Source organism: Charadrius vociferus, unplaced genomic scaffold (genome assembly GCF_000708025.1).
Source record: "Charadrius vociferus isolate BGI_N301 unplaced genomic scaffold, ASM70802v2 scaffold158, whole genome shotgun sequence".
Classification (NCBI taxonomy): domain Eukaryota; kingdom Metazoa; phylum Chordata; class Aves; order Charadriiformes; family Charadriidae; genus Charadrius; species Charadrius vociferus.
In genome coordinates, this window is record NW_009661372.1 from 4366836 (window position 1) to 4393431 (window position 26596).

Genomic DNA, 26596 nt, shown 5'->3' on the forward strand with positions numbered 1-26596 from the left:
ATGTTCTAATTCAGGAATGTTCTTGATTGATCAGCCTACAAGCTCTGAACTAGTATAACATCACTGTTCTTGGAAGCCACGAGTGTAGGTGATAACACACACCAACACATGCATAGTTAAAAGATTAAGAAAATCATGTATCATGGCCCTAACTCCAAAATTCATTGTTAGTGAGCACTGCACGTCTGAGAACACTGAGATCCCAGGAACACATACATACCCCACTGATAATGATGGAGGAAAAAGGAGAACAAACTTCTTTTAAAAAACAAATCATAATGCATTCCTTCTGCTTCTAAATACAAATGTCTAAAACATACTACAAATGTTAGAATGTAGGGTATTTTTATAAAAATATATAAAATAGATCAGTGTAAATAAAAGTGAAAAAGCTGTCTGGATTTGAGTCCAGAAATACTCCAGTTTGGTAGCGCCTACTTCCTGCAGCGTTAATTTCTTACAGCCAGGAATACAGATCAAGTTGTGCAGGCAGACCTGTGTGCTTTTTCACTCCCACTAAGAGAAGGAAGCTGCCATTTCTAAACTCAAAACAGATATAATATCATAGAATCACAGAGTGGTTAGAATCGGAAGGGATCTTAAAGATCACCTAGTTCCAACTCCCCTGCCATGGACAGGGACACCGTCCCCTAGACCAGGTTGCTCAAAGCCCCATCCAGCCTGGCCTTGAACACCTCCAGAGATGGGGCCTCCGTAACTTCTCTGGGAAACCGGTTCCAGTGTCTCACCACCCTCACAGTAAAGAATTTCTTCCTAATATCTACTCTAAATCTACAATTTTCCAGTTTAAAACCGATACCCCTTGTCCTATCACTACACTCCCTGATAAAGAGTTCCTCCCCATCTTTCCTGTAGGCCCCCTTTAGGTACTGGAAGGCTGCTGAAGGTCTCCCCGGAGCCTTCTCTTCTCCAGGCTGAACAACTCCAACTCTCTCAGCCTGTCTTCATAGGAGGGGTGCTCCAGACCTCTGATCATCTTTGCGGCCTTCCTCTGGACTCACTCCATCAGGTCCATGTCCCTCTTACGTTGAGGGCCCCAGAGCTGGATGTGGTACTTCAGGTGGAGTCTCATGAGAGCGGAGTGGAGGGGCAGAATCTGCTCCCTCACTCTGCTTGCAACGCTTCTTTTGATGCAGCCCAGGATGCAGTTGGCTTTCTGGGCTGCGATCACACGTTGCTGGTCTCATCCATCAACATCCCCAAGTCCTTCTCCTCATGGCTTCTCTCAAGCATTCTCTGGAGCCTGTATTTGTGCCCCAACCCTCATGCAGGACCTTGCACTTGGCCTTGTTGAACTTCATGAGGTTCACCCAGGCCCACCTCTGAAGACTGTCCATGTCCCTCTGGATGGCATTCCTTCCCTCTTGCGTTGTCAACTGCACCACACAGCTTGGTGTTGTCAGCAAACTTGCCGAGCGTGCATTCCATTCCAACATCCATGTTACCAACAAAGATGTTGAACAGCACTGACTCCTGAGGCACACCACTCATCACCAGTCTCCACTTGGACATCAAGCCATTGACCGCAACTCTTTGAGTGCAACCATCCAACCTACCCATCAAATCCGTGTCTCTTCAATTTAGAGACAAGGATGTCACACGAACAGCAACCAATGCTTTACACAAGTCCAGGTAGATGGTGTCAGTTGCTCTTCCCTTATCCACCAACACTGTAACTCCATCTTAGAAGACCACCAAATTTCTAAGGCAAGATTTGCTCTTAGTGCAGCCATGTTGGCTGTCACTTATCACCTCCTTAATTTCCATGTGCGTTAGCATAGTTTCCAGGAGGATAAGCTCCATGATCCTGCCAGGCACAGAGGTGAGACTGACCAGCCTGTAGCTCCCCAGGTCTTCCTTTTTTATATCTCAATATAATTCAATATATTTCAATAACATTCTGGAAGGGCTGACGATGGGACCTTTCCACTCACTGGGCACTGGTCTGCGGCATGAGACAAAATTAGGTCTCTCTGTAATTGCTCTTAAAATTTTTTTGCAGGTTTAAATATCAAATGTTTCCATAGGGATAATGCGCTTGTGTACATAACTGAGCTGTACTGAAGGAAACACCGTTGGAGATCCTTAAAATAAGCAGTTTTATTGTAAGACTTTTTCTGTTCTGCATAAACAAAACAGCACCACATTACCTGGTAAAAACTAAAGTAATCTCTAAATATGTAAAGCTATGGGACCTACTGGTAGTAAACATTTGCCTGGCGAGCTGTCCTCCCATATGTATGTTAACTATATGGGGATGTAACACAGCTATATCCCTAAGCAGAAGTTCTAAGCATAGGCTGGCCACTAATGTGATCTCTCTGCAATACTTATTACTGATTTGCTGCAAATCCCCTACCATCTCAAGAAAGCTGTAGCAAAAACTATAGCTGATTTTGAACTTTTCAAGGCCAAAAACCACCCAAGCAAAAAAAAAAAAATAATAAATCTGAATATATTGAGACAACAAATTAACAGGGAGAGGAGCACAGAAAAGGAAAATAAAGAACATATAAAATATTTTAAAAGCACCTTGTGATGTTTTCCTCCATATCATCTTAATTTCTTTAAACTGTGTGTTTCCTCAGACACTAACTAGCTCCTGTAATTGGTCTTATGGACTTGAATTTTTAGGACTGAATTGTAAATTCCAAATGAAAGGAATTCTTTAATGTCTAAAGTCAGAGTTCAGTCAGCATATTGCCTATTTTTTAGCACTGAAGTGACGACCATGTCCCAAACTCCTCACTGTGGCCTGATATCCAGATCAAGAAGCAAAAGAAAACTAGTAGTAAATCCTAAAGCCCCATTTCAGGGTCCATTTTTCAAATACATTAAGCTACTGGAGCAACAAGTTATATTTTGAAGTGATAAGAAATTGATTTCTGCTCCAGTATGATCGTATTTTCTAAGGACTGCTTTTAAGGTATTATGGCAAATAGTTTTGACTCCTTTTGAAACAAAATGTTCTGAATACTTTAAGGTGTCGGTTAAAATGGGGAGGAAAAAAAAAATAACTACCACATTTAAAAATTCAAGGACCAGAGGAAGTATCTTTAGATCCAGTAATGAAATAATGACAAAAAATTTTCAATAAGTTGCTCTCTTATCTGAAAGAATTTGGAGTGGGTACAACCATTCTTGCTGAATAGAAGAAAGATCATTCCTTAAATTCCGTTTTACAGATTCAAGATTAATGAAGAAAAAAAAAAAAAGGACATTTTGTCCTTGAAAGCAGGTAAGTATTCCTTTGTAGGTATTCTCATTCTCTTCAGACGTTTGCGTTTCTTTGTTCACCATTCTTCTGAGACCTTGGAACTATACATGAGCTTTTCCACTTCATTCTGTTCTTCTACAACTGTTGTATGTATAAAACCTTTGTAAATAAAAGGGAATTTAACCTAAAAAAAAGTTTTCCTGCTCTAGTTAGATGACCCCAAAAAACAGATGTAAGATCTTTTTTATGTAAGCAAGGAGATTTTTTTGTGCTTGTTTTTAAACTTTTTGTCTTTTGCGCTGCCTTCCCCCAAGTTGGGTCTGCCAACTGCAGTAACTGGTATTACTGCACCAATTATTGTTACTTTCCATAGCGATAAGGCTAATTCTATAAATCCAAACAAATGGAAGAATATGTTCTTTCTTGTATTCCCAAACTTCTTTTGCTGAGAATACACAGATTGTTCCAAAGGGAAGGAAAATACGAATTTAAAAGAACAGTGATCAAACTCTACATGCATTAGAATAGGTCCCTCTGCTTCCTCCATTAAATGAACATAAACTGTTTTGTCATCAACCAGCTGAAGAACACACCATTTAGCTATTAATCCTTCTGAATACACCTTGCAAACCAATTTTTTATTTGGATAGATTGTTCTTTTTTGGATCTGGGTTATGTATATCAGACAGTCACAGATGTCCTTCTGTGATAGATTCCCTTGTTGCCTTCACTGTTTGATAAAACAATATACCTGATGTCTGTTGGTAACATTTGCAACAAAAATGCAACCGGTTACACCTGGGTTTAGTTATGAGTTGCTCTGAGATGTAAATATTATAAAACAAGTAACCTAACATTTACAGTTAATCTACACGCAGTCTGCAAAACCAGGAATTAAGACTAGAAGGCAGAGAATCATTCATTCATATCACAGATTCAAGTCAAGATGATGATGGGTCATCTTTGATCACTCTTGTGTTGAATATCTAACAGTTAACTTTTGCCACCATTGGAGAAACCTGACTGCATGTAGCACATTTTACTTTCAGTGAGCCAAGAGAAGGTATAGAACGGTGATAAACAGCCAGCACTGTCAATACACAAACATTATTTGATCTGTTGACAGTAATTAGGCATATCAGCTAGAAAAAATAAAAATGTTATGTCGTTGCTTCTGAGATTTTGGGGCTAAAAATAGGTTTAAAACTAAATACCATAGCTTGGTTTGCTTTGCTGGTTTGTTTTGGTTTTGTTTTTGTTTTTTTTTAAACTACTAGCAAGAATCTTCACACTGTGGAGATCGCTAAAGGCAATTTCTAGAGTGTGCCCTTGGGATTATATGTGCAGTGTACAACCTCAGACAAGGTCCTCAAGCCAACCAAAGAAGTCAACCACATAATGCGAGGAAATTAGATAGCTAAGAAACATTTTTTCCTGCATGAATTACAACTGAAAGTCTCAGTGCATCTACTTGCTTGTATCAAATGAATCCTTAATATTTGCCTAGCAGTTGCCATGTGTGAGCTGCTTACTGGAACCTTTGTGATGGCATCGTATTTCCAAGAATTAAGACAAATACTAAAGTATTTGTAGAGAAAAAGAATCAGCAGAGAGCAGAAAAGGATTTCACCTTCACACACATGCATTTTTTTGGTATTTTTCATGTCTTTGATTGTTTTTGCTTTTGTTAAAGCAAGGAAAGAATACAGAGCAGAAGCTGATGGGAGGAAGAAATGCTGACTAAACAAATGGCTCAATCTGAACCGAATTCATTGGCACAAGTTAAAGAGAGGTACAAACAGAACCAAGAATGGTTCCAAAAATGTGCTCTCTGGGGAAGCAGAAAATCCACTTCTGTTCTCAGTTCTGCTGCTGTAAATCCACAGTAACTCCGAGCATGTGATATGTGCTGTTCTGGACATAGAACAGTGTAACGTGGGCACATGTGGCTCATGTTGCCCTGATACTTGGGCGCATTATAGCCATGTGTGCATTCAGAAGGTGAGATTCTTTCTTCCTTCGCAGAAAAAAAAGAAAAGATCAACAAGAGCGACTACCTTCTACATAACTTAGAAAAGCAGCACACTTCTCACAGCAGAGACAGGTCTTCTCCAGAAGAGCGAAGCAAATTTGTCAGACTTTTCAGTGACATAGTGCTATACATACTAACTTTTTTTTTTTTTGAGAAACCAAATATTTGTATGTTAACTGCTATAAACAATTGATGACTACGCACAGAGCTATTTCAGTAAAAAGATCAATATGGGAGACTGCAAAAAGTAATCTGCTTACAGGGCTCATAATTCATATATGAAAGTAACATATTCATAAGCATCCTAGATCGTGTGCCTCAGAGATGTTATAAACACAAACATCTATTGAGTTAGACCTAATAAAAAATTTAGATTTTCATTATGAAGCCCACATATGACAGACAGCAATATACTGATGCTGGCAATGAAAAGGCAGATATTAAAATGCATGTAAGGTAAGCTTCCCCTCAAAAAAGACATAAAAGCCTAAGCAACAACAAAGCAAGAGTTTCTGGCATTATGCATACAACAACATTTCTGTGCTTTCCCCACCATTTCCTCGCAAACTCCCTCAGCCAGATTACTCTGCAGCCCTGGCAACCCATTTATACTCAGCTGGTTGTTCACCATCATTATCTGTACCACATTCTGCCCTCATGGATGACCTTAAACTGCAATCCTGGAAAATACCTTGCTCACCAACCCAAAGTGTCACTTGCTATAATTAGCATTCTGGGAGCTCACAACACAGCCATTAAGGCACTGAGAAAGACACATGTCCTGCCTTAGTTCAGTGTACATCAAATGATCAGTCAGATGACCATTAAAGCAGTGAGGTCTTTATTCAGGTGGTCAACTCGCCCGCCTCAACCCATAACCTGTCTACAAGGTTCTCCTTAGAGACATGGATAATCATGCTCTTTCATGTTACCTTCCTCGCTATGAAATGCAATGCTTCCAAATCTCCCTTCCTATTCCCAGGATAGCCTGCAATGAGAAAAATCTGACTTTGACTAGAACAACAGTCTCAAAATCAGGCTGTCATTCAGCAGCAACTGCTTTTGCTGAGCACACACAACTTCACAGTAAGGACACTGCCTACTGTGACTTCTCCCCTCACCGAGGACATGGAATAGCATAAGAATGTTTCATCTCCATTCCAAAATTTTAATATTTTAACCTATTAAAATCTTATCAACATCATCTTGTTTCAATATGGATGGCTAGCTGATTTAATACACTGAAGAAATACTAAAACCTCTAGTGCAAAGCTTTATGTAAAAATACTTTGTAACATATATTAAAGAGCTTGGTGCTAAAGTGATGCTGAGAACCATTTAACACTATCAAATTTCATTCACATAAGTCCCCCCCTCATCAAAACAAAGCCATCAGAATGCTGTCTAATTCCTAATTTCTGTTAAATGTATAAAAATTCATTAGGATTTCATGTATTGTGTCAGGCAAAATAGCAAATACTCCTTCTGATGATAACATTTATTTTCAGGACCATTTTGTGTACGTAAAACAGTCTATTCCAACAAATAAATTCCCTCTGGTTAAAACTGAGAAAAAAACCCCACTTTTAACTACTTGAGCAAATCAAAGCCATTAAGATCTCAGGACACATCTTCTGAGGACTATGACCCCTACACAGCACAGAACGGATTCAGCGGCCATATTTGTCCTTTCCCATGACAAATGGCTATTGTATCTGTCTCCAGCTATACAAAAATAGATGTTTACCATCAGATGGCAAGTGTTAAGAGCATTCTGATGCAGGGGTGGGGGGGTGGGGTTTTCTTCCAAAACCTTTTTTTAAAAACTTACTTCTCCATGGGCTATTATCTACAGGATTTTGGTAGACTAACTAGCGCCCGAAATCCAGAGCAAGTTATCATTCATTTGGCAAAATAATCCCTCAAGGGAAAATCTGAGGTAAAACGCACAAAATAGCATGAATGACAAAAGTATCTAATTCCCAAAGCCAAAATATATCCCTTCTAGTGTTTTTGAAACATAAAATTAACAATTTTGTTAAATGTGAAAGAACATAATCTTGGACTAGACTCCACTGACAGAAGGTATTTATGCTAGAGACATATTAATCTGATAGTGACTTTGATATTTAACTTGCTTTCAGTTGTGGGTTTTTTTCAGTTTCAGAGGAGTCAGTGGCTATCCAGCTTACTGTCAAACCATTACTTTAAGGACAGCAACTGCCAATTAAAGTGTGGCAAATCCATTAACAGTTTAGCAGACAACTGAAGAAAATTCAGGCTTGTGTGCAACCCTGAGTTCAGTGTGCCCAACCAAACCAATAAGATTCTTCCCAGGATCACAGTGATGCAGAAGTGCCTCAGTTTCTAAAAACAAATAAACAAACTCACAAAATCAAAACTTGGTGATAGTGTTGTCTTCGCTCTCCCTGACTGGAAAATGGGTGAGATGATAGTCTTTGCTTCTTTTGCTTTTAGTATTACTTCTACACTATATATTCTTGTCCTGCCATCTTTATACCAACAAATAAATGTGTTTTACAAACGTGTATCAGATGGTAGTTAGTATTTTTTAGTAATTTTCACTGAGGCACAGTAAGCTTATTGTGAATGTGCATCTATTAAAAAGGTAATAACAAAATGACTATTTAATGCTACTTTTTAATAACAATAATACTACCAATTATTAACCAGTGATATGTAAAACAGTGACAGTAATGGAGGCTGAAGTTATTCAGAGCCACTTCACAAGTGACAATTTGGGAAATGCCTGAGTAGGCACTGAAGAATTCCTGAGCAGTAATTCTGTTGAAAGAAAACTGGTGGGAACAGAGGTGAAGAACATGAAACAAAAAGGAGAGGCTTTGCAGAAGTCAGTTACATGTGAAATGAACACACGTATTAAAATACAACTATTATACATTGTGTAGATATCTAGGGTGTTCCACCTGCTCCCACTGTGGGAAATATTTTCAAACTATAATATGTCACTGTTAACATGGCATTTTTAGAATATTCTTAAATGATTAGTTTTGCCATAACATGAGGAAACAACACTGACAGAAAGCATCTACTGTAACTACAATATCAACATGATGTCTACACTCAGTTTAGAAGATCGGTTGTTTTTCTTTGTAACAAATTGAGAAGTAATGCAAGGAGTAACTTACAAAAGTAAGATAACCATAACAGTTGGTGTGCAATTTAACTCCTAATTTAAATCAGCTGACTGTCACAAATAACTCCCCGAACTGCTTATGAAATGGGCCGACATGGAAAGGAAGAGGAAAAACAAAATGGTCAACAACCAACAGCCTAAAGGCCTTAAATATGTTGAAGATCTTCCGGCTTAAGTAAGGGGAAACTCATTTCAGGATCTAAGAGCTGTCCAAGGCATTAAATCTTTCATAGAGATTAATCCTAATTGTCTCCTTAGCATCAACCGATCTTACATTCCTAAGCAATCCTATCCAATCAGCAGCTTGTTTCTTTTTTGTTAGAGCTATGTTTGAGAAATCAAATTTCAAGCTGTCAGCACAGATAGCCATTTATTCTGCACCTACACTGAAGCCTGTGGGAAGGGAAGGTTGGAAAACTAACTGAAATGAATGAAAGTCTGCCTCTCAAATGCACTTCTGATTTTTAGGGGAAAGAAAAAGAGTTATAGTATTGTAATTGTTCTGCCTGTTCTCCTTTTTTGATTTTGCCAACTCCCCAACATTATTTTGCACTCCCTTTTTTTTTCAGCACAATAAAACTCAAACTAAAAAAAAAAAGCTAATATTTTCCACTGGAATTTTACATAGCTATTTAATCTACCTTATCCTCAAGAAATTTTACTTATGAAAAAAAAAGAAAGCAGATATCAATGCAGAATATCAACAACTACTCTTAAAAACATTTTATGGTATCCAACCAATGTGTTTTAGCAAACACACCTAAAGTTGTGTCAAAAAAACTGAAATCAAATCGCAATGCTACAGCAAACAGTGTGGCACAGACCTCTCTGCAGAAGTCCTTCAGATTAAAAGGTAGAGCATTCCTGACAATCTGTGATGCAGAATACACACCAATCAACAGGCAAATTATCAAGGACCTGGAAGCTCCATTCCATTAAATATTTAGGTCCCCTGTATCTAAAACTGAAGAGGCAAAACAAGAGAGAAAAATAGAAAGACAGACGGAAACAACTAAACAAACAGAACAACCTTACCTTTCACAAGCTCGGACAGTCCATGCAGCAATTATCCATAATGAGATACTAAAAACCAACAGTACGGTTCCTGGACATATTGTCATTAAAGTCTTCATAACAAAACGGGTATTGAAGTTTATCTTATTTAACGCTCCAATGCTTCTAGATGATGCATCAGTGAAAAGTTTGCTATGCAAAAGCATAACTCTGGCAATAAGATACAACCTTAAGAACATTGGTATAGATAAAATAATATCCACATCAGCTGTTGTTGTGGATGGAGTGTAAGAAAAGGCAAGCCGGGCTGTCCATATAAATGTATAGTTCCCAGGTATGGGATGTATAGCACACACCAGTATTTCCAAGCAGATAAAGAAAATACGCTCATAAGTCATGGCTATTCTCCAGTCATCTGCTCCATTGTCCACCATGAACAACTGAAATAATAAAATATAAGGATAACTTTAGTACGTCATTAACAAATGTTGTTATAATTCCATTTTAAAATACCATAGTTTTCAGAGCTGCCAATGACCACTAAAAAGAAAATTACATTACTACATCACTTATGAAGTGAAACATAACAAAAAGAATTTTTTTCATGCACTATTTTTAAAACTGTACATGAAACTGAATTTTCCCATGTTATTCACTAAGAATTCCTCATATTTTCGTTAATTGTCATTTCTGATAAAACAAAACTCTGGACCAGTTAAGCCTTGTCGCTTCAAAATCACTTGCTTACTCAAAGTTCATAAAATTGAGAAAAATTTAATAAAGTGTTTTCAGAATGGACATCTAAATTACAAATTGAAAATATTTTCTAGGATGCAATGTTAAGCCTTCCCTACAGCATATCCATGCTTCATCCAGGGAGATAATACAGCTTCTATAGAACTATCCAAGCTTTCTTCAAGCTTCAGGAACCAATACAGATCAATGGAGGATGCAAGACCACGTAAGACACTGCAGAAAGACTCAAAAAGATACCTCATGGTGAAAATCTGAAAAGCAAAGGCTAGCAAATATCAGAGTAGCCCAGGCAGCCCGGTGATGTCTACCAGTAGCTGAAAATTAAATGCACATGTTGGTTCTTGCACAATCAAGGCCTTCAGTTTGCCACCCAGGAAAAATGGTACTGAAACATTTCACACTGTTTAGTAAATGATGTTCCTGATGATTTACTAAATAAATACTTAAGCAAACAGTATTTGTCACTAGTAGAGCGTAGTGGTATGCAAGAAGTTGCAAATAGACAACTTTTCAGTAAGGAACAAAACCCATAATGACAAAGAAGAGATACAATCTCAGTGGCAGGAGAAGACCTCATGCCCTCAACTATAGTTTGAATCTGAACAAGCCTGTTCAGTAAATAGGTAAGAGAAAATAAAAATACTTTTTCAGGATTTTTAAAATTAGAGTATTCAAAAATAATGAGTGAGAAGGAAAAGTACACAAAGAATGTGCTCCTTAATGTAAGAAAAGTATTTTCAGCATGCTACACACCATATATACCATGAAAAACCCAATTACTCATCTGCATTGCTCTTTGTCCCTTTCCATCTTTCAAGAGTTTAAAAATATAAGCCTGATTTCTCTTTATAAGTTTTTTGAGACTGAAAACACCCTCTGCATCCTCCTCCCAATACATTCAGTTTGTCTTTCAGAAAATTGTTCCAGTCATTTGTTTAGAAAAGTGATAACCACAAATTAACTTTATTGTAGCTGAACTGACACTAAAAGAAATTAAGAAGTTAACCATAGTAAGAGACAAAACAAAACAAATTTCTGTATTTGTGGACCTGTTTTTCATCCCTTTATGTTCATTCCCTCCATCTTACGGTCATGGGTGCCAGTCACAAGGTTTTGGTACTGGGAGGCTACAGGGGTGGTGTCTGTGAGAAGAGGTCAGGGTCTGCTCTGCAATGACCCACTGCAGGACATAGCTGACCTCATCAGTGGAGCTGGTGGTCTTTCTATGAAAGTGTATTTAAAAAAGGGCGAAATGCTGCCCAGGCAGTGAGGAGTAAGGGGAAAAAAAGTGTGAGAAACGACCCTGGAACTGCTAAGGCCAGAGAAGAAGGGGGAGAAGGTGCTCCAGGCACCTGGAGCACCAGATGCAGGAACAGAGATTTCTCTGCAGCCCACAGAGAGGACTATGGTGAAGGAAGCACTTCCCTGCAGTCCACAGAGGGGACCACAGTGGAGCAAATACACTGTAGCCCATGGAGGACCCCACGCCAGAGCAAGGTGGATATTTCCTGAAGGAACTGCCACCCACGGCGAGCCCACACTGGAGCAGATTCTCTTTACAAGAACTACTGCCCATGGAGGACCCATGCTGGAGCAGCTTTAGCCTGAAGGGCTGCAGACCATGGAGAAAACCCATACTGGAGCAGGGGAAAAGCATGAGGAGGAAGGAGAGGCACAGAGGAACTGTCGTGGACAGACTCCTATTCACCATATCACCTGCACCACTCATGGGAGAAAAGATAGAGGAGTTGGCACTGAAGGAGACATGTTGAGCCTCGGAAGAAGGGGGCAGGGCAAGGGGTTTTAGCTTTTGTCTTTGTTTCTCACCATCTTACTCTACTTTTAACTGGCAATAAATTAAATTTTCCTGAAGTTGAGCCTGGTTTGCCAGTGCCAACAATTGGTAAGGGAACTCCCCATCTTTACCTCAACTCACAAACTTTTTAATCTTATCTTCTCCCCTTGTCCTATTGAGGAGGGAGAGTGAGAGAGCAGCTGGGTGGGAGGGTCTGGCAGCTGGCCAAGGTCAAGCCACCACACTTACCTATAGTTCTTACCTCCACTGCAATACTATTAAAGACAAAGAAACACAGTGTTGAACTAAGCTAATGAAACACTCCATGAATTCAATGTATGCAAAATAAGCACATATACTTTCTTTTACCTGTGGACATGTTGCAGACTTCTCATACTAGATATGTGAATTGGTACTGGAAGGCCAATTTATGTATATATGTATGTATTACCAAAAGAGTGCTGCTTTGCATTTAGCAAATGTACTATTTGGTATTAAGGGCCAAACTTTCAAATTACAGTAAGGCTCAAGTGCATTTGATTCTTGTGATTAGCCTGTAAATGCTGTCAGTCAGATCACAGAAGTACTACATCAGGTATGAAGAGGTCCAGGCATTTAGAACACCCAGAATACAGATGAATAGTAACCAGCTTGACTGAAAAAGAGATAGATAATATCAAATATCTCAAAAGCCATGTGGTTTTCCAATGGAAAGAATAAATTAACAACAGAGTTAAATATTTCAATTGTCAGATGCATATCAAATACATGTCAAACTGGCAGTATTTTTAAAATTTCTTTTAAAGTTTCAAAATCTGCTGAAAAAAGCAATGGTGTTTTGTCCTCCCCTTTTACGTACCATCTTCACAGATTTCAAAAAGAATTCTATATGCAGAAAGGCAATTCAAGAAAAATGATACCTTAAGTACTGATTCAATTTAAAAGATGAGAATAGAAGAATGTTGAGTTAAACTTGGGCATTAAAATTTGATCATACAATTTTCCTAGAAGAAAATGTTATTTAATCATTGAGTTTTTTAAAACTTTAAGATGTGATTATGGAATACATACTTGTTAACATATTCACCTGTCAGCAGAAGAAATCCTAACTTGCTACAAAGAAAGAAGTTTCTCAGTACTGCTTAGTGGAATGGGTTATGTTTGCAGACAGAGAAGATCCCTATCAACTTCCCTTGACCTCAGCTGTGCCAGTTTCTTCTAAGGAAAATAATATTTTAAAGTAATAATATCTTCAGTTGCCATATAATGAGATTTAGGAGGTGAAAACATGGAAAGTGGAAAACACCATAAGCCACAAAGGACCACAGATCCAGTACAAACATTGCTATTGCATTAAAATATTAACATTTAAAACCCATAGTTATGAGTAAGATTTCCTTATAATTCTGTGTCTCTAAATTCAAACTATGATGGATACCACACACTCTGGAACAAATATGGGCGTCTAAAACAGGCTGTGAATAACAATTTAATTGGGACATACTGAAATGACACAGAAATTAGTACACGATTTCATGCACATTTTATATACTTGCCATGATGCAACCTACTAAATGCAAGTTTTGCTTTTAATTTGGAAGATACAGAGGTATTTGTGCACGCCTGCGTGCTTGGCTAGGTACATTTTCCTGTTTGGAAAGTGAGGAAGGTAAATGAATGAAGAAGAGAAAGAACAGCTGAACAGCACAATTTAAAGAGTATGTATACACCCTCTCAGCTGCTCTCAGTCAATGCTGTTACACTAACCATGCATTAATTTCAAGTTACTGGTCCCCATTTCAACAGAGCATGATGCTAGCAATAAAAGAAGAACATAGCAAAAGTGCGAGCAAACTCTTGCTATACAATCAAGTCCTGCACTCCACAGGGAAGGCCAAACTCCAGCCAAGGTCAAAGATGTTATGCCTGTTCATAGATTTCAAATTTCTTGTAATTATTCAGTGTTGAAGTATAATGCAAGTACTTCATTAGTCTTCTGCAAGGTTCTTCAAATACAGAACTAAGTCTGCACTGTGTAAGAAAAATTTTAAAGTCGTTTTCACCTAAAATTACATAATATATTTCCAGCATGTTATATGTAAATGTACAAGATAAATCAACCTTTAAATTCAAATCAACTTGATATTTGTAATGCCACACAGTAAAAACATGAAAATAAATATCATAACATATTTATATACATATGTGTATATTTACATAATGCTTTGCTAAATTCATGTAACACCAGATCAGAAAAAGACAAACATATGCAAAGTAGACAGATTGCACACAATGACAACTTCGATCACAGACTCCCTGAAGCAACTTAAAACAAAAGGAGAGAAGTTAATTTTGTAAATCATTAGTATATCAAAACGGATTCATAGCAGGCTATCAGAGGATGTTGGTGAATGCAAAGAACAAGGAAACTAGCCATTTTCTAAAAATGCCTTTACAATCCACGTAAAAGAACAAAACAGAAAACTCTATCACTACCTTGCTGTAATACTGTGGGGATACGTTAACACAGGACTAAAAAGGAAGCAGTGAACAGCGATAAAGTAGCACCAGCTGTAGTCCTGGAAGCTTTCCTTGCAGAAGGGGAATCAACTGTACTCACAAACATTGAAATTGTTTAATTTAAAATAGTTAAATGCTGGAGTGACTTAAACCTTATAAAAGAACTGATGTAACTATGATTCAGAGTAGCAAAATATAGCCCCTGGAGCTGCTGATTTACCAAAATTTTTGACCAGACATTTTTCAATAATTTGCAGTCCCCAAAATATCATTTATACAAACAAAAAGACCATTATGATAAGATACCGGTTTTGTTTCACTACGCCGAACAGCCAAGTTATTGTCCCACAGCAGCCCGTTAAGTACAAATGATTTACAACCACATGGCGGTGGGAGATAGACATCTCAAGCCTTGAACACATTTCCCCCTAACTAGGGGATGAAAAAGACCTTCTGTCATCGGAAGGCACATAATCAAATAGTCTGTAAGTTATCTAAAGGCCTGTCCTTGACCTTGGAGAGCCTGCAGGAGTTCCTGAGGGCTGCCGTACTCCTCATCATAAATACTGCACCACAGATCAGAGACATTAGTGGGTTTAAGTCATACAGAAAGTCATGCGGCATCGAACACCTTCTGCATGCAAAGCATAGAAGGCAAAGAACGTGTTTTGCATAAAATAATACGAGGGCTTAGCTATCTTATATTTTCCAGCATGGTTCCCACATCCAGAGTTAAAACCAAACTTTCTAGTAAGTATTTAGAAATTGGTCCACCAGGTCTTGTGGATATAGCTATCTATGGAATGAAACATGCTTAGTTCATTCAAATGGGGAAGCTAGACTGCTCTATCACTTACACATGTATACATGCATATGCCCCCTGCACAGTTATAAAAATGACAATTTAAACAGAGGATTGTAAAACTCTGGTACCCAGCTTCAGCACAAAAATTATTATTAGCATAGGATATTTATTTCAATTTGGCATCTCTGTGCAAAATGAGTTTTTCATAGTTATTGAAATTTTGCTATAAACACTGTGTACATCAATGCATGCAAAGAAACCTACATGTTAATGTGTACTGGTGGCTAAGCGGGCTCAAAATACTTCTCTCAAAAACTGTGTTTAAACCTTACCATCTCAGGAAGGGATGCATAAAAGAGACTCAAACCATTTACAGTCTTTGTGAACCATATTTTCAGAAGTGCAGCATCAGAAACTTCACATTAAAATACATCTGAATAATAAATCTTAGTTTGACAGGCCACACATAACCATAACCATTTCAAAAAATAGATATGTGTTAAACAACACTTTTACCAGGTTTGTCTATGTCTTTTATTAACCACTGTCCCTCAGATCATTATAAAAAAGATTTTTTACAGATCATTATAAAAAAGATTTTTTACAAAGAAAGGACATTTACGATCACATAAACTAACATAGTGTTAAATTCTGCCTAAGCACATAAAGTTAAATTCCACCTACCCATATTTCCCTTCTTTTTTAAATCACATACTGACAGTACTCTTTTTAGCTTTCTCTCTCCAAAGATATTCAGATGCATTGCTCAATATTTTTAAATGGTACTGGTCAGTTTTTCAGCTCTATCATTCATCTCAAACAACTGTGAAATAGCTTAAGCCCTCAACAGCCTACAATGCCAAAAGACCACTATAGGACTCAGCAATTGCTGGGACATACATAATTTCTTTTCATCTAGGTTTCTCCATATATATGTATGTGTGCTCCAGGGACCCAAAAAAAGTGAGATGCTCCTAAAAATGCCATTCTTTCTACCCACTAACTCTCTATACAGGTAACAGTGTTAAGAATTGATATCCAAGGTCTAAAAGCGAAAAAAAAGGACATTCCAACATATCAAGATTTATTTCCCAATGCTATGGAGAAGAAGAAGCCCGTGAGAAAAGCGTAATTATGCATTGAACTAAGAAATCATCACAAGCTTATAAATTTATAACAAAATCAAAAGAATTAGATAATAAACTTACTATTATTATAGAAAGGGCTGATTAAAAAAAAAAAGATTAATAGGAAAACAAAATATTTTTTCACTCTTATGATTAAAAAGATATTTTGCAATACAGTCTCCTAACTTAATTTAGTTTGGAGTCTTGCTGGAACAATCACAGCTGAGCTTCCTCAGATCTGTAACCAACAGGGGCATGAATTTTTATGAATCTTTGAACCAAATCAGGAGTCCAGAAATAAAAGTCCACCACTCAGGGTTACTATATTTGAGATACTCAGCAGACTCACCAGTAAGTAACCTAATTAAACTGATTGAATCAGGAGTTTCTAAAAAGTCAATGTCCGTGACAGGTATCTCTTCATTTTAACAGTATTTTTAATTTAACAGCTATTTCATTATACCGAAGTTTCAAATCCCATGCTCTCCAGCTGCTTAAAACACAATGAGAAGCAGCTCCTTAAGTTACCTCATGTAGAAGGCTTCCATCCAGCACCAGCAGTTCCCAAAAGCTCTTGTGACTGGGGTGGACAGTCAAAAATGTTCTCCCAGCAGATAGAGAAGGAGCATGACTTAATAAAGCTCTGAATATCACTTTAGTGCAAGAAGAATAACAGAGAAGGAACAGGTGAGATAGATCTGCGTAAACAATGCAAAATGGGGAAATGGGATCATGTCATGGTTTAGGCCACTAACTCGTTCATAACCCAGCTTCCACCAGCTGCCACTCCACACTAACCCCTGCTTTTGGTGGCCTGAGATGGCCTACTCTCCCTGCTAAGAGAGTGCAGCAGGACATACCCTATGCCAGCTTTACTACATCTAAAAGGGAAAGTTGCAAAGAAATAGTTAAAGAATTGCTTAGGTTCCCTTTGCGCTTTCACAAGTGTAAACAAATGACCACACGGAACAAATTACCACGCTAATAAAATAATCCCAAAACAACAACAACAACAAAATCTCTGTAAAAACTTGTTCCGGTCTTTTAAGTCTACTACAACTACTACTCTGGTCTTGGCAGTACAGGAATGCAAACACTGATTTCAAAGTAAGGGATGAATTTAGTTTTGCACTGAAGCAGCAGTTCCAAAACTTTGCATATGAAGAACACTGCACATCTTCCCGCAAACTACACAACTGATTTTTAGAAAGTATTTTTTGAGAAACCTAGTGGTCTGTAATTTTCCCCATTTTGAATACTTCAGAAATAAAGTAACTCTAATTCTACAACCTTCTTGCAGAAGAAAAACTCACTGAGGAGAACTATGTACATTTCAGTATTTTCATGTTGTTAATTTTAAATTATTATTTTACAATTCTTCATTTAGGATTTGTTTTTCTTCATTCAGTACTAAAAATAATTTGTTCTACAGATCACTGCACGAAGAAGCCATCTCCCAAAACGGCTGCCATCTGCCACTGTTCCCAATGCGAGAAAAGCCTCACTCTCTTCAGGGATGATCAGCTTCATTACTCCTAGGAAAACTGGAACCAATTAAAAAAAGGATGTATTTTCTGAAGAAATTGGCAATATTTTTGCAAGTGAATGGGGGAAACAGAAGTGAAAGGAAGAAACGCCAGATCTAAAGTTAGATAAAATGAGTTAATTCATTCATTCTGTCAAAGGAGTATAGCAATGACTCCAAATTTAGAAACTTGTTTTTAAGGAATAACTGGTACCAACATATCATATACACAAGAATCTGTCTTCTCAGTGCCTCCTTTAGTGTTTTCTTATGACATAAATACTTCAGGTATTTGGGAAAGTTTGCATGTTTGTTTTTAAACTGGATAAATTTTTATTTAACTGACAATGGGTCACATCAGCACCACAGGAATTACAAAATCCCTGTAGTGTTTTTACTGTCTCCGAAACACGGTTACACTGGGAACTTCATTTAAGCATATGTTTAAAATAACTCCAAATACAGACAGGCAAAATCTAAGTATTTAAGTGTTCTCCTGAAGCATGCCCACTTAAATAGAGGAACCTTAAGAACGGGGCAGCAGGAAAAGCGGAGTGGAGTTAGATGTGCCAGTATATTTAAAAATCCTAATAAGCATAGTCACACACTAATCCTAAGTGTATGGAGGCGTTCCTGCAAGAACTGCCTCTGTAATTCACCCTGGCAAGTACAATTGTGAGGGAGCAGCCATAAAGCAGCTATTCAGTTAGTACCTATTACTCCCGAAGGCCTGAAGTAGGCTTCTGGCTAAACCATATAGCAGATAAAGTCTTAAAAATGCTTCAAAGATTAAGTCAAAATAACTTTAAGAAGGGCAACTTTCAACATCAGGTTAAATAAACATAGACATGATTTTCTTTACAGGTATTTACCTGTATTTCTTTATAGGTAAAATACTGTCTTATTTGATTACTACAAACTCTGACTGCAGCTATGTCCTCAGAAAAAAAAAAAACAAAAAAAAAACAAAACCCAAAAAGCAACTCCCAAAAAATCCAAATCCCAGCATATTCTGTCGAACACCTCTTAGCATGAACAGTTCTTGTTGATGCCCCATTATTGTTTGAATGTTACAGCTTCATCAAATCTGTCTAGTTTACAGCAGCTTTCTCGGGAAAAAGATGCTCTGTTCTCCAAGCTAGTTTTTTTTAAGTCTGTGAACCAAATACATGAAACAAGTCTGCACTGAGTGCTGCCAGCCACCTTATCTTCCATGATTTAAACATGTAATTGTTTTTCAAAATGTTTTAGAAAGCTGTATTTTCTCAAGCATTATGCTCAACAGGACAGTCCATGGCAGCAAAAAGCCACGTCTAGCAGTTATCACAGGATGATACCAGCTACAACATACATACAAAAGTCACAGGTGAAACATAAGAATTATTAATTTTGGATGAGCTGACATCTCTGATCACAGGCTGGATATAAAAAACCTGTTCATCTTTTTTATTTTCCTTTCGAGTGCCAAATGGCAGGGAAAAAGCCAAAGCTGTAAGCCTGCCAGCTTACAGCCACGCTGCTAAATTTCTCATCTGGCTCCGCTGCATCCCATTCTGTGGCTGGAAGGTAGACAAATGTCTATTCATGTATGGCTGCACCTAAAGATGGAGAACCAAACATTTTCCTACCGGCCAACCAAATCTGGAAAGCAGACTGGCCATGGGTAGTCTTCTATCGTTTGGGGGGCTTTTTACACATTTTGCCATGGAACTAACTTAAAACTATGGAAGCTGAACTGGGAATACATCAGGCGCAGCACTGGTCTATCCTAACATATAAAGATTTGGTTATTCTAAACTGTCCTACTGCAGAAATCATAGCAGAAGGCCAGTTATTGGCTGTTATCGTGAAGCCCAAACCTGAATGAGAATCAAAGGAGGTGGTGGACTTGGTGTGAAGGCACTTTACCCATCACAACATGCGGATGAGCATCATATTCCCTAGTAGCTGTCACAGGGTACCTTTTCAACTATTCTGGAATTCAGGTGAATGAGAATTTCTCCTGTGTCAGCCCATTCCCTATGCAGAGCACAAGAACAACTCTTGCACAGTATCCTACAGAGGAATCTACAATCAAAGGAACCCCCTACAATCTGGGTGTAGTAGCTGCACGGCCAAAACTGAGTTTTACAGCTACTGCAGAGAGCAGCTTTGTGGGCAAAGGAAAAGTGGGTGAAGAGCACTCTTAGCTTATTCATAAATCAATGTTTGCTCAAGAGTTTCCAGGTGTTCTTGAAAAGATATTTTAATAATGACAAAGGTGTTAATAATAACAAAGGTTCAAATAGTTAGCATATAATGAGATGCTCTAAATTGAAAGACTCCAAAGATCCGCACTTAGTCACAAATACAGATTCTCCTCTGAAGTCAAAACACACCTCAAATGTGCATGACTGGTGTAAAAATGGTAACTAACATTGTATCAGAAATGCAGTGAGAATACTTTTGACGAAAACATCATTAAACCTAGGTGCTATCAGTGAATGCTCAATGATCATTATTGCTAGTTGTATTCACTGTGTGTTTCAGGTAGGAAATAATTTATTTTGTGCTGTTGATCCACACCTGAATATTCAGTCTTTCTCCAGTTTCTCAGGGTGAAATCAAATTTCTATGCATGTGAATTTTATGGATGCAATGGTACAAACTGAATCAAAGCTACTATGCAATTTTTATTTTTAATTAAAGACATGACTTATACTCTGGTTGCAACAGATCTTATTCTTAAAAGCACAACTGTCACAAACCAAGAAATACCATTCACCACTTGGGATGAATCTTTGTTTTGTTAAGAGACTGAAGACGAAGCATTGCTTCATAATGCATTATTCTAGTGAAAGACACTACTGTCAGAGGCCAGGGGCAGGGCAGGTGTGAATGTCTGCATACACCTGTAGTAAAGCTACAGAAGCTGCAGTGCTATGAAAGCTGGAGTAAACAACTGGAAGAGGAATAAAATGCTTCATAAAGACTCCCAACAGCAATTCATTAGGACATAGTGTGGAGCACTGCATTCATTTTATATTGCAGTGTTTGGGACATCCGCTAAAGCAAGTGGATAATTCTTGAAAATTATAGGCATAGCTGGATGGCAACAACAGTGTCTTATTTACATGAAAAATGACTGATCTGAGCATAAGACTAGGAGATAGGCAAGCCTGAGCTTCATACGAAGCCTTCCCCAAATTACTTCAATAGCACTTGAACTCTTGGTCTCAGCATTCCCTTTTGTAAAAACATCATTTAAGTGACAGAAAGAAAATGTCAGGATTCGTCCAGGTAATTCCCTCTGACAACGAAAACTACAATATAAAAGCTTGTTATACATGCATTTCCTTCTTTACAGGCTATCTTACACCTACCCATCAAACCACAGAACTCATGTATAACTGTTTATGGAAGACACACAGCTACACTCTAAAATACTAGAAGCAACAATATTTAATGGAGACTACAGGTAAGAAAGCTCAGGAAGCTCTTTACCCACAGGTGACAATAAAATCTATGGACACGAGCCTATACATATTTATTTCTCAATTATTTTTTATTTCAAATACCCTCTTTAACAACCAAAAACTCTTCCTTTGCCTCTGATGTCTTCTTCTGAATACCCACACTCAGTATGAAGCTAGGTCCCTTCCCACAGATGCATTCTTACCAGCAGCAGTGGTTTTGTAAGACAAATTACACACCTGTACAGCCCTTTAGCTCTCTATTTATGACCCTCATGGCTTCTGCCATCTTCAGTAGCTTTGTGATATGTATTCAATTAGAATTCAATAAACAATTCTGTTGGTCAATCACATAACACAGAACCCAGCTCTCCCCTATTCAACAGCAGAGCTCTACAGTATTAATATGCATAAAAGTTTAGAAGGTGCCACTTTGGCAGAGTAGGTTTTTCTTTTAATAAATATGTTTCTTTACAGAAAAAAAAAAATGAGGAAATTACTCTTAAAAAGACTAAGAGTAACAATTGTATAATATAAAGGTATTTAAGGCTCACCCTTTGGTTTTACTTTATATGGAATTCACAGGGTTATTGCCATCTGTCATGAAAAGGTTTAGTATTTCCTCAAAGGGAACTTACTTTGAAAGGTCTGTCAGTTTCCAGCAAAATGAATGAGACAAGGAAGCACCTTAGAAGATGCATGCATCCCTCTTCAGAATTCATCCCTCTTCACTCCTCCACGAAGTATCTAACATTCACACCCTTTTGTTTTTAAAATGTCAATACAAAACTATGTCTATTAAGGACTGTTTTCAAACAGATGAAGAAGCACAACTGCAGGGAATGTTCAAGAGGGAAAAGCTGAATGAATCAGTCAGTTACAAATGTGTGACTCCCAGCAACTACATTAAAACAGTATTATATAAAATATTTACGTATGATATTAACAGAACATTTTTGGTTGCAAAGGCCTGCATTCAGATACACCAGTTTAAAGTATAAAATGTTCATGTTTTACCACTACTTTTACACACGAAATTTTTCTAAGCTGTAAAACATGTTCTCATGACAATCTCTTCTGATCTTCTGACAGCTGTAAGAAGAAATTACTTAATGCAGCTTTCATTAAAATAATGGAACAAAGTCAATTTACACAACTTCATTAAAACTACACTGTGATATACAGGTATTTTTCATATTGCATTTTTTAATGGAAGTTTTTCCATTAACATTTTTCAATGTAGTATAGTTTAAGGTATTAAAAAAAAAGAAAGAATGCGAAAAGTTGTATTAAAGTCTATATTTTTTTGTGTTGTCCTGATGTGTAACTTTTTTTCCACAGAACAGAGCTGTGGGAACTTCCTCACAAAATTACTTTTTCTCCTGCAGACTTTATGGTTTATTTTCAGTTAATAAAAGAAACTTGGTACAATGACCAATATATCCAGCTTACCTGAAAGCTAATTACACAATCAATTACAGCTTCTTCTCTTAGGGTTAATTTATTTCTTAAAAAGAGCTTCAGAGGCTCAGAGCAGTAATTCATCCTCTAGTAAGCGAGTGTGACAACTTTCATCATCAAAATCAAGGGTGAAAATAGCTGATTGAAGTTGCCCAGAATCTTCCGCACAGCTTTTTAATCCTACCAAGTCCTAAGCAGCAGCCATTCCTGTTCTGATCTTTACACAAAACAGACCACAAATATGTCTCAAATAAAATTCAAAGCCCAGAAGACTACATTTAGTAGACCACACACAAACCAGAACCAGAATCACAGGAGCATTAATCTACACTTGTCACTTAAGCAAATCAAAGCTGCAGTCAAGTACCCGACAGAATTTTCTGATTTGAAGTCCCCATGGTTGAAGGATCTGCACGTACAATGCTTTTACATTATGATGTGCATGCAGAATGCCTCTAAGATCACAGAGAATGGTATCTCTGCTGATTTCAGCTCAGTTACACAATTTATACAAATTCAGAATCTGATCTCTGGTTAGAAATGTTCTCCTCCAACAGCGGCAATAACATACCTTCTCACACTTCATTATGCACTGTCATCTTGATAAACTAACAGCCTCATTAAAAAATGCTCAGAACAACAGTGCATACGAATAGATAATCCTAGGTATCGCCAGGCTGACCATTCAGCGTCCTGACCATCTGGTACAACCTCCTCCTACGTTCTAATGGAGCCTGTTGGAAATAGAGACATCTTCTACATGTAACTTTAACACAAAAGGCCTCAGAACCTTTTGGATGCTGACCAATGTTAAAGGATTTTCGAGCCTGCCTTCCGTGTGTATGCACAACAGTGCTGCATTTCAGAGACACTGGGCACCTATTACTTTTCCTAGGTCAACAGGTTCTGCAGATATAATCTATCAAAAATGTACTGAATGGAACTAAACCTAAGTATTTTCGCAAAAATACTCTAAAGTGTTAATTTGACAGATATGGCGTCAATTTGACAGATATAGTGTCCTTGGATTCCTACATGATTTTCTGCTGTTCAACATGCACATGGAAGGCTCTGTTTAATACACATATGGAATGTGCATTAAACTTGATTCGTAGAAGGGAATTTTCAAGTCTGTACATGAAGTTACTGTAGCCTGGATCAAAACTGCTACACAATGAGTTTTGTCGTTGCCTGATCCAAGGCCTATTAGAATAAATTAAAAAAAAAATCACTACTTCTTCTCAACAGGCTTCAGATAAGAATAAAATTATCACTCAAAGTTTATTTCTTGATTTTCACCTGTCATTCAGCAGACGTGCTCTCTGTGCTCTTAATCTAACCCATTTATTTCTGCAGCAGACGTTTTACAGTCTGTGTGTGCAATCCCTGATGTTTTAATATAACTAAGCAAAGGCAAGTTAGAGTCAGCACACAGATTGCCAACAAGAGCTAATGAGATGCACGTGTACCACCCCAGTGAAGGCAAAACAATAATATAAATAAATAACTTGGCCTGCAGAATACCCATTACTTCTTATGACAAAAAACTCTAAGGGAGTTTAACTTCGTATTTGTTCATGTGTGCGAACTTTTTACTGCAGAACTTTCCACTAATGCCAATAAGATAATGAAACTCCCATAAACAGTGTTTATCACTATCCTGCATTATGGAATTTATCTGCACAATAAACAGGTCAAGATATATATTTGTTACCATTCTTTGCTGTTTCCTGATACTGCCTGTCCCATTTCTTCCAGTATTCAAGAACAGGGAAAAGAAGAAAAGATTCCTGATTCTTCAGCAAGATATTTGGCCTCTCAGCTGTGACAACTTTCCATAAAGCTAATGAAGACTGGAAGTGTTTCCCTCCAAATCCATCAGTAGTACATTATTTTCCCACCACTTCAAAACCGTCTAGGGACGGAAGGTGCTTTCTCCCTGAAGCCCTGGGAGGCTCTGCTGTGAAAGCAATGGCTTAACCTTAACCTTGGAGTTCGCAAGGCTTTCCACAGGCATTCTACATGAGTGTAAACTAGCAGTACATTTTAGAAGTGGTTAGAAATCTCAACTGATATACAAAACAATAAAGATTTCTATTCACTTTTACCAAATACCAACAACTTTCATGTTCTGCATAAGTGAGAGAGCATATGTATCAGGTAGAAGGAAATGAGGTTCAGATTCTGTCCAGGAGAGCACAGGTTAGCATTACTCAGGTTACTATTATGCAGGACAGAAAATAGAAGGTCAATGTTTATCTACAGAAGGGATACACTAAGCAGTTCAGCATCAAAGGAAAAGTGTTCCAGTGGATATATTCCTCCAGTGATCACAGTCATTCAAGAAATACCAGGCTGTGGTGGAATGCCCAAAAAAAGACATTAGAGACCTCCTACTGGCAACCGCAGAGAATTTTGATTTTAATCCTTTGCTCTGAGTAACACAAGAAAGTGCCAGTAGAACTTCAGGAGTGTACAGTTAAAAAGCATTTCTATCTCCAGAGGTACTAGAAGAGACAGAGAGGACTATTTTTCAATAGAAGTAGAAAAACCTGCAGCTTTACCATGTGACCTGCTACACAAATGTTTCTTAAATTCCACTTTATTTATTGATCTAACACCAAATTCCACTAGAGAAATGTGGAATGAAACAATAAGTTGTCTAGGAACCACGATTTTAACCGTGTTCCATGCTGCTGCTTTAATTATGTAAAATAGTATTAAGTAACAAACTGTTTATGCATGAAGCGGATAATTTATACATCAAAAAATATTATGGTAATTGGATCATGCTATCTTCTTAGCTTTTCCCTCCTCCACCTCTTCAAACTCTCAAGTGGAGTAATAGTCAGAGAAATACCTGTTCCAGGCTGGGGTAACAATGAATTACATTTTTCCCACTGATTTTCCAAACACAAGGCACTTGCTCTGTAGAACTGAATCAACAACTGCACAAGCTTGGAGAGAGAGCAATGCATATTTCACTATCTCCCAAGTGTGATGATTTTAAGAGCATTATAGGCATGACAAGAATGGACCAAAAAGAGAACACACAGATTTGGGGTTGTCACTATACTCAACTCCAACATCGTTTCTGTTGTTCTTTAAGGTTTTTTTCTAGAAGGGAGAAGTATGTAAGGAAACTTGCTTGTAGTTTGTATCCTCTTTTCTGGAAATGATCGTGTAAGCTATGAATTATCATTTAAACCCAGATGGTTTCATCTGACTTTTATTATAGTCTTAACGCTAACTCGCATTTATTTAATTTAGTAACAGCTTACACTTTATAATTAGAGTTATACAGAATAACTAGTACACTGCGATCACTGAAAACCTATTCAATTAAAATATTTTAACATTTCCAGTATTTCACAAGGCTACCTAGCATCCATACAGTTATTCTTGCCCAAATCCTGCAGCTACACCCTCCTGGAGACTTTGGTCTGCGAGATGCAGAGCTCTGGGCAAGTTCCAGGGATTCAAAAACAAAGCTGTGTTGCTAACAGGGTTTGAAACGTGCCCGGAGGGATGAGTGTGCCGCCGGGCGGCGGGGGAAGCTCAGCGGGCGGCGAGGCGGGAACGGGAGCCGGAGCGGGAGCGGCGGGGCGGGAACGCGCGGAGCTGTCTGCGGTGCTGAAAAGGCGGCGGCGGACAACGCCCCCGACCCCCGTGGGACAGAAGGTGCTCCCGCTC

The 26596-nt window shown here is 37.9% G+C and overlaps 1 protein-coding gene across 1 annotated transcript in view; it reads right to left on the reverse strand.

The window, feature by feature from the left end:
• Nucleotides 1-26596, reverse strand: part of KCNN2 (potassium intermediate/small conductance calcium-activated channel, subfamily N, member 2) — a 75529-nt gene that overhangs the window by 45486 nt on the left and 3447 nt on the right. Inside the window, exon 3 of the mRNA XM_009893809.1 lies at nt 9484-9902. Coding sequence (XP_009892111.1) covers nt 9484-9902 — 419 coding nt within the window. The remainder of the gene's footprint in view (nt 1-9483; nt 9903-26596) is intronic.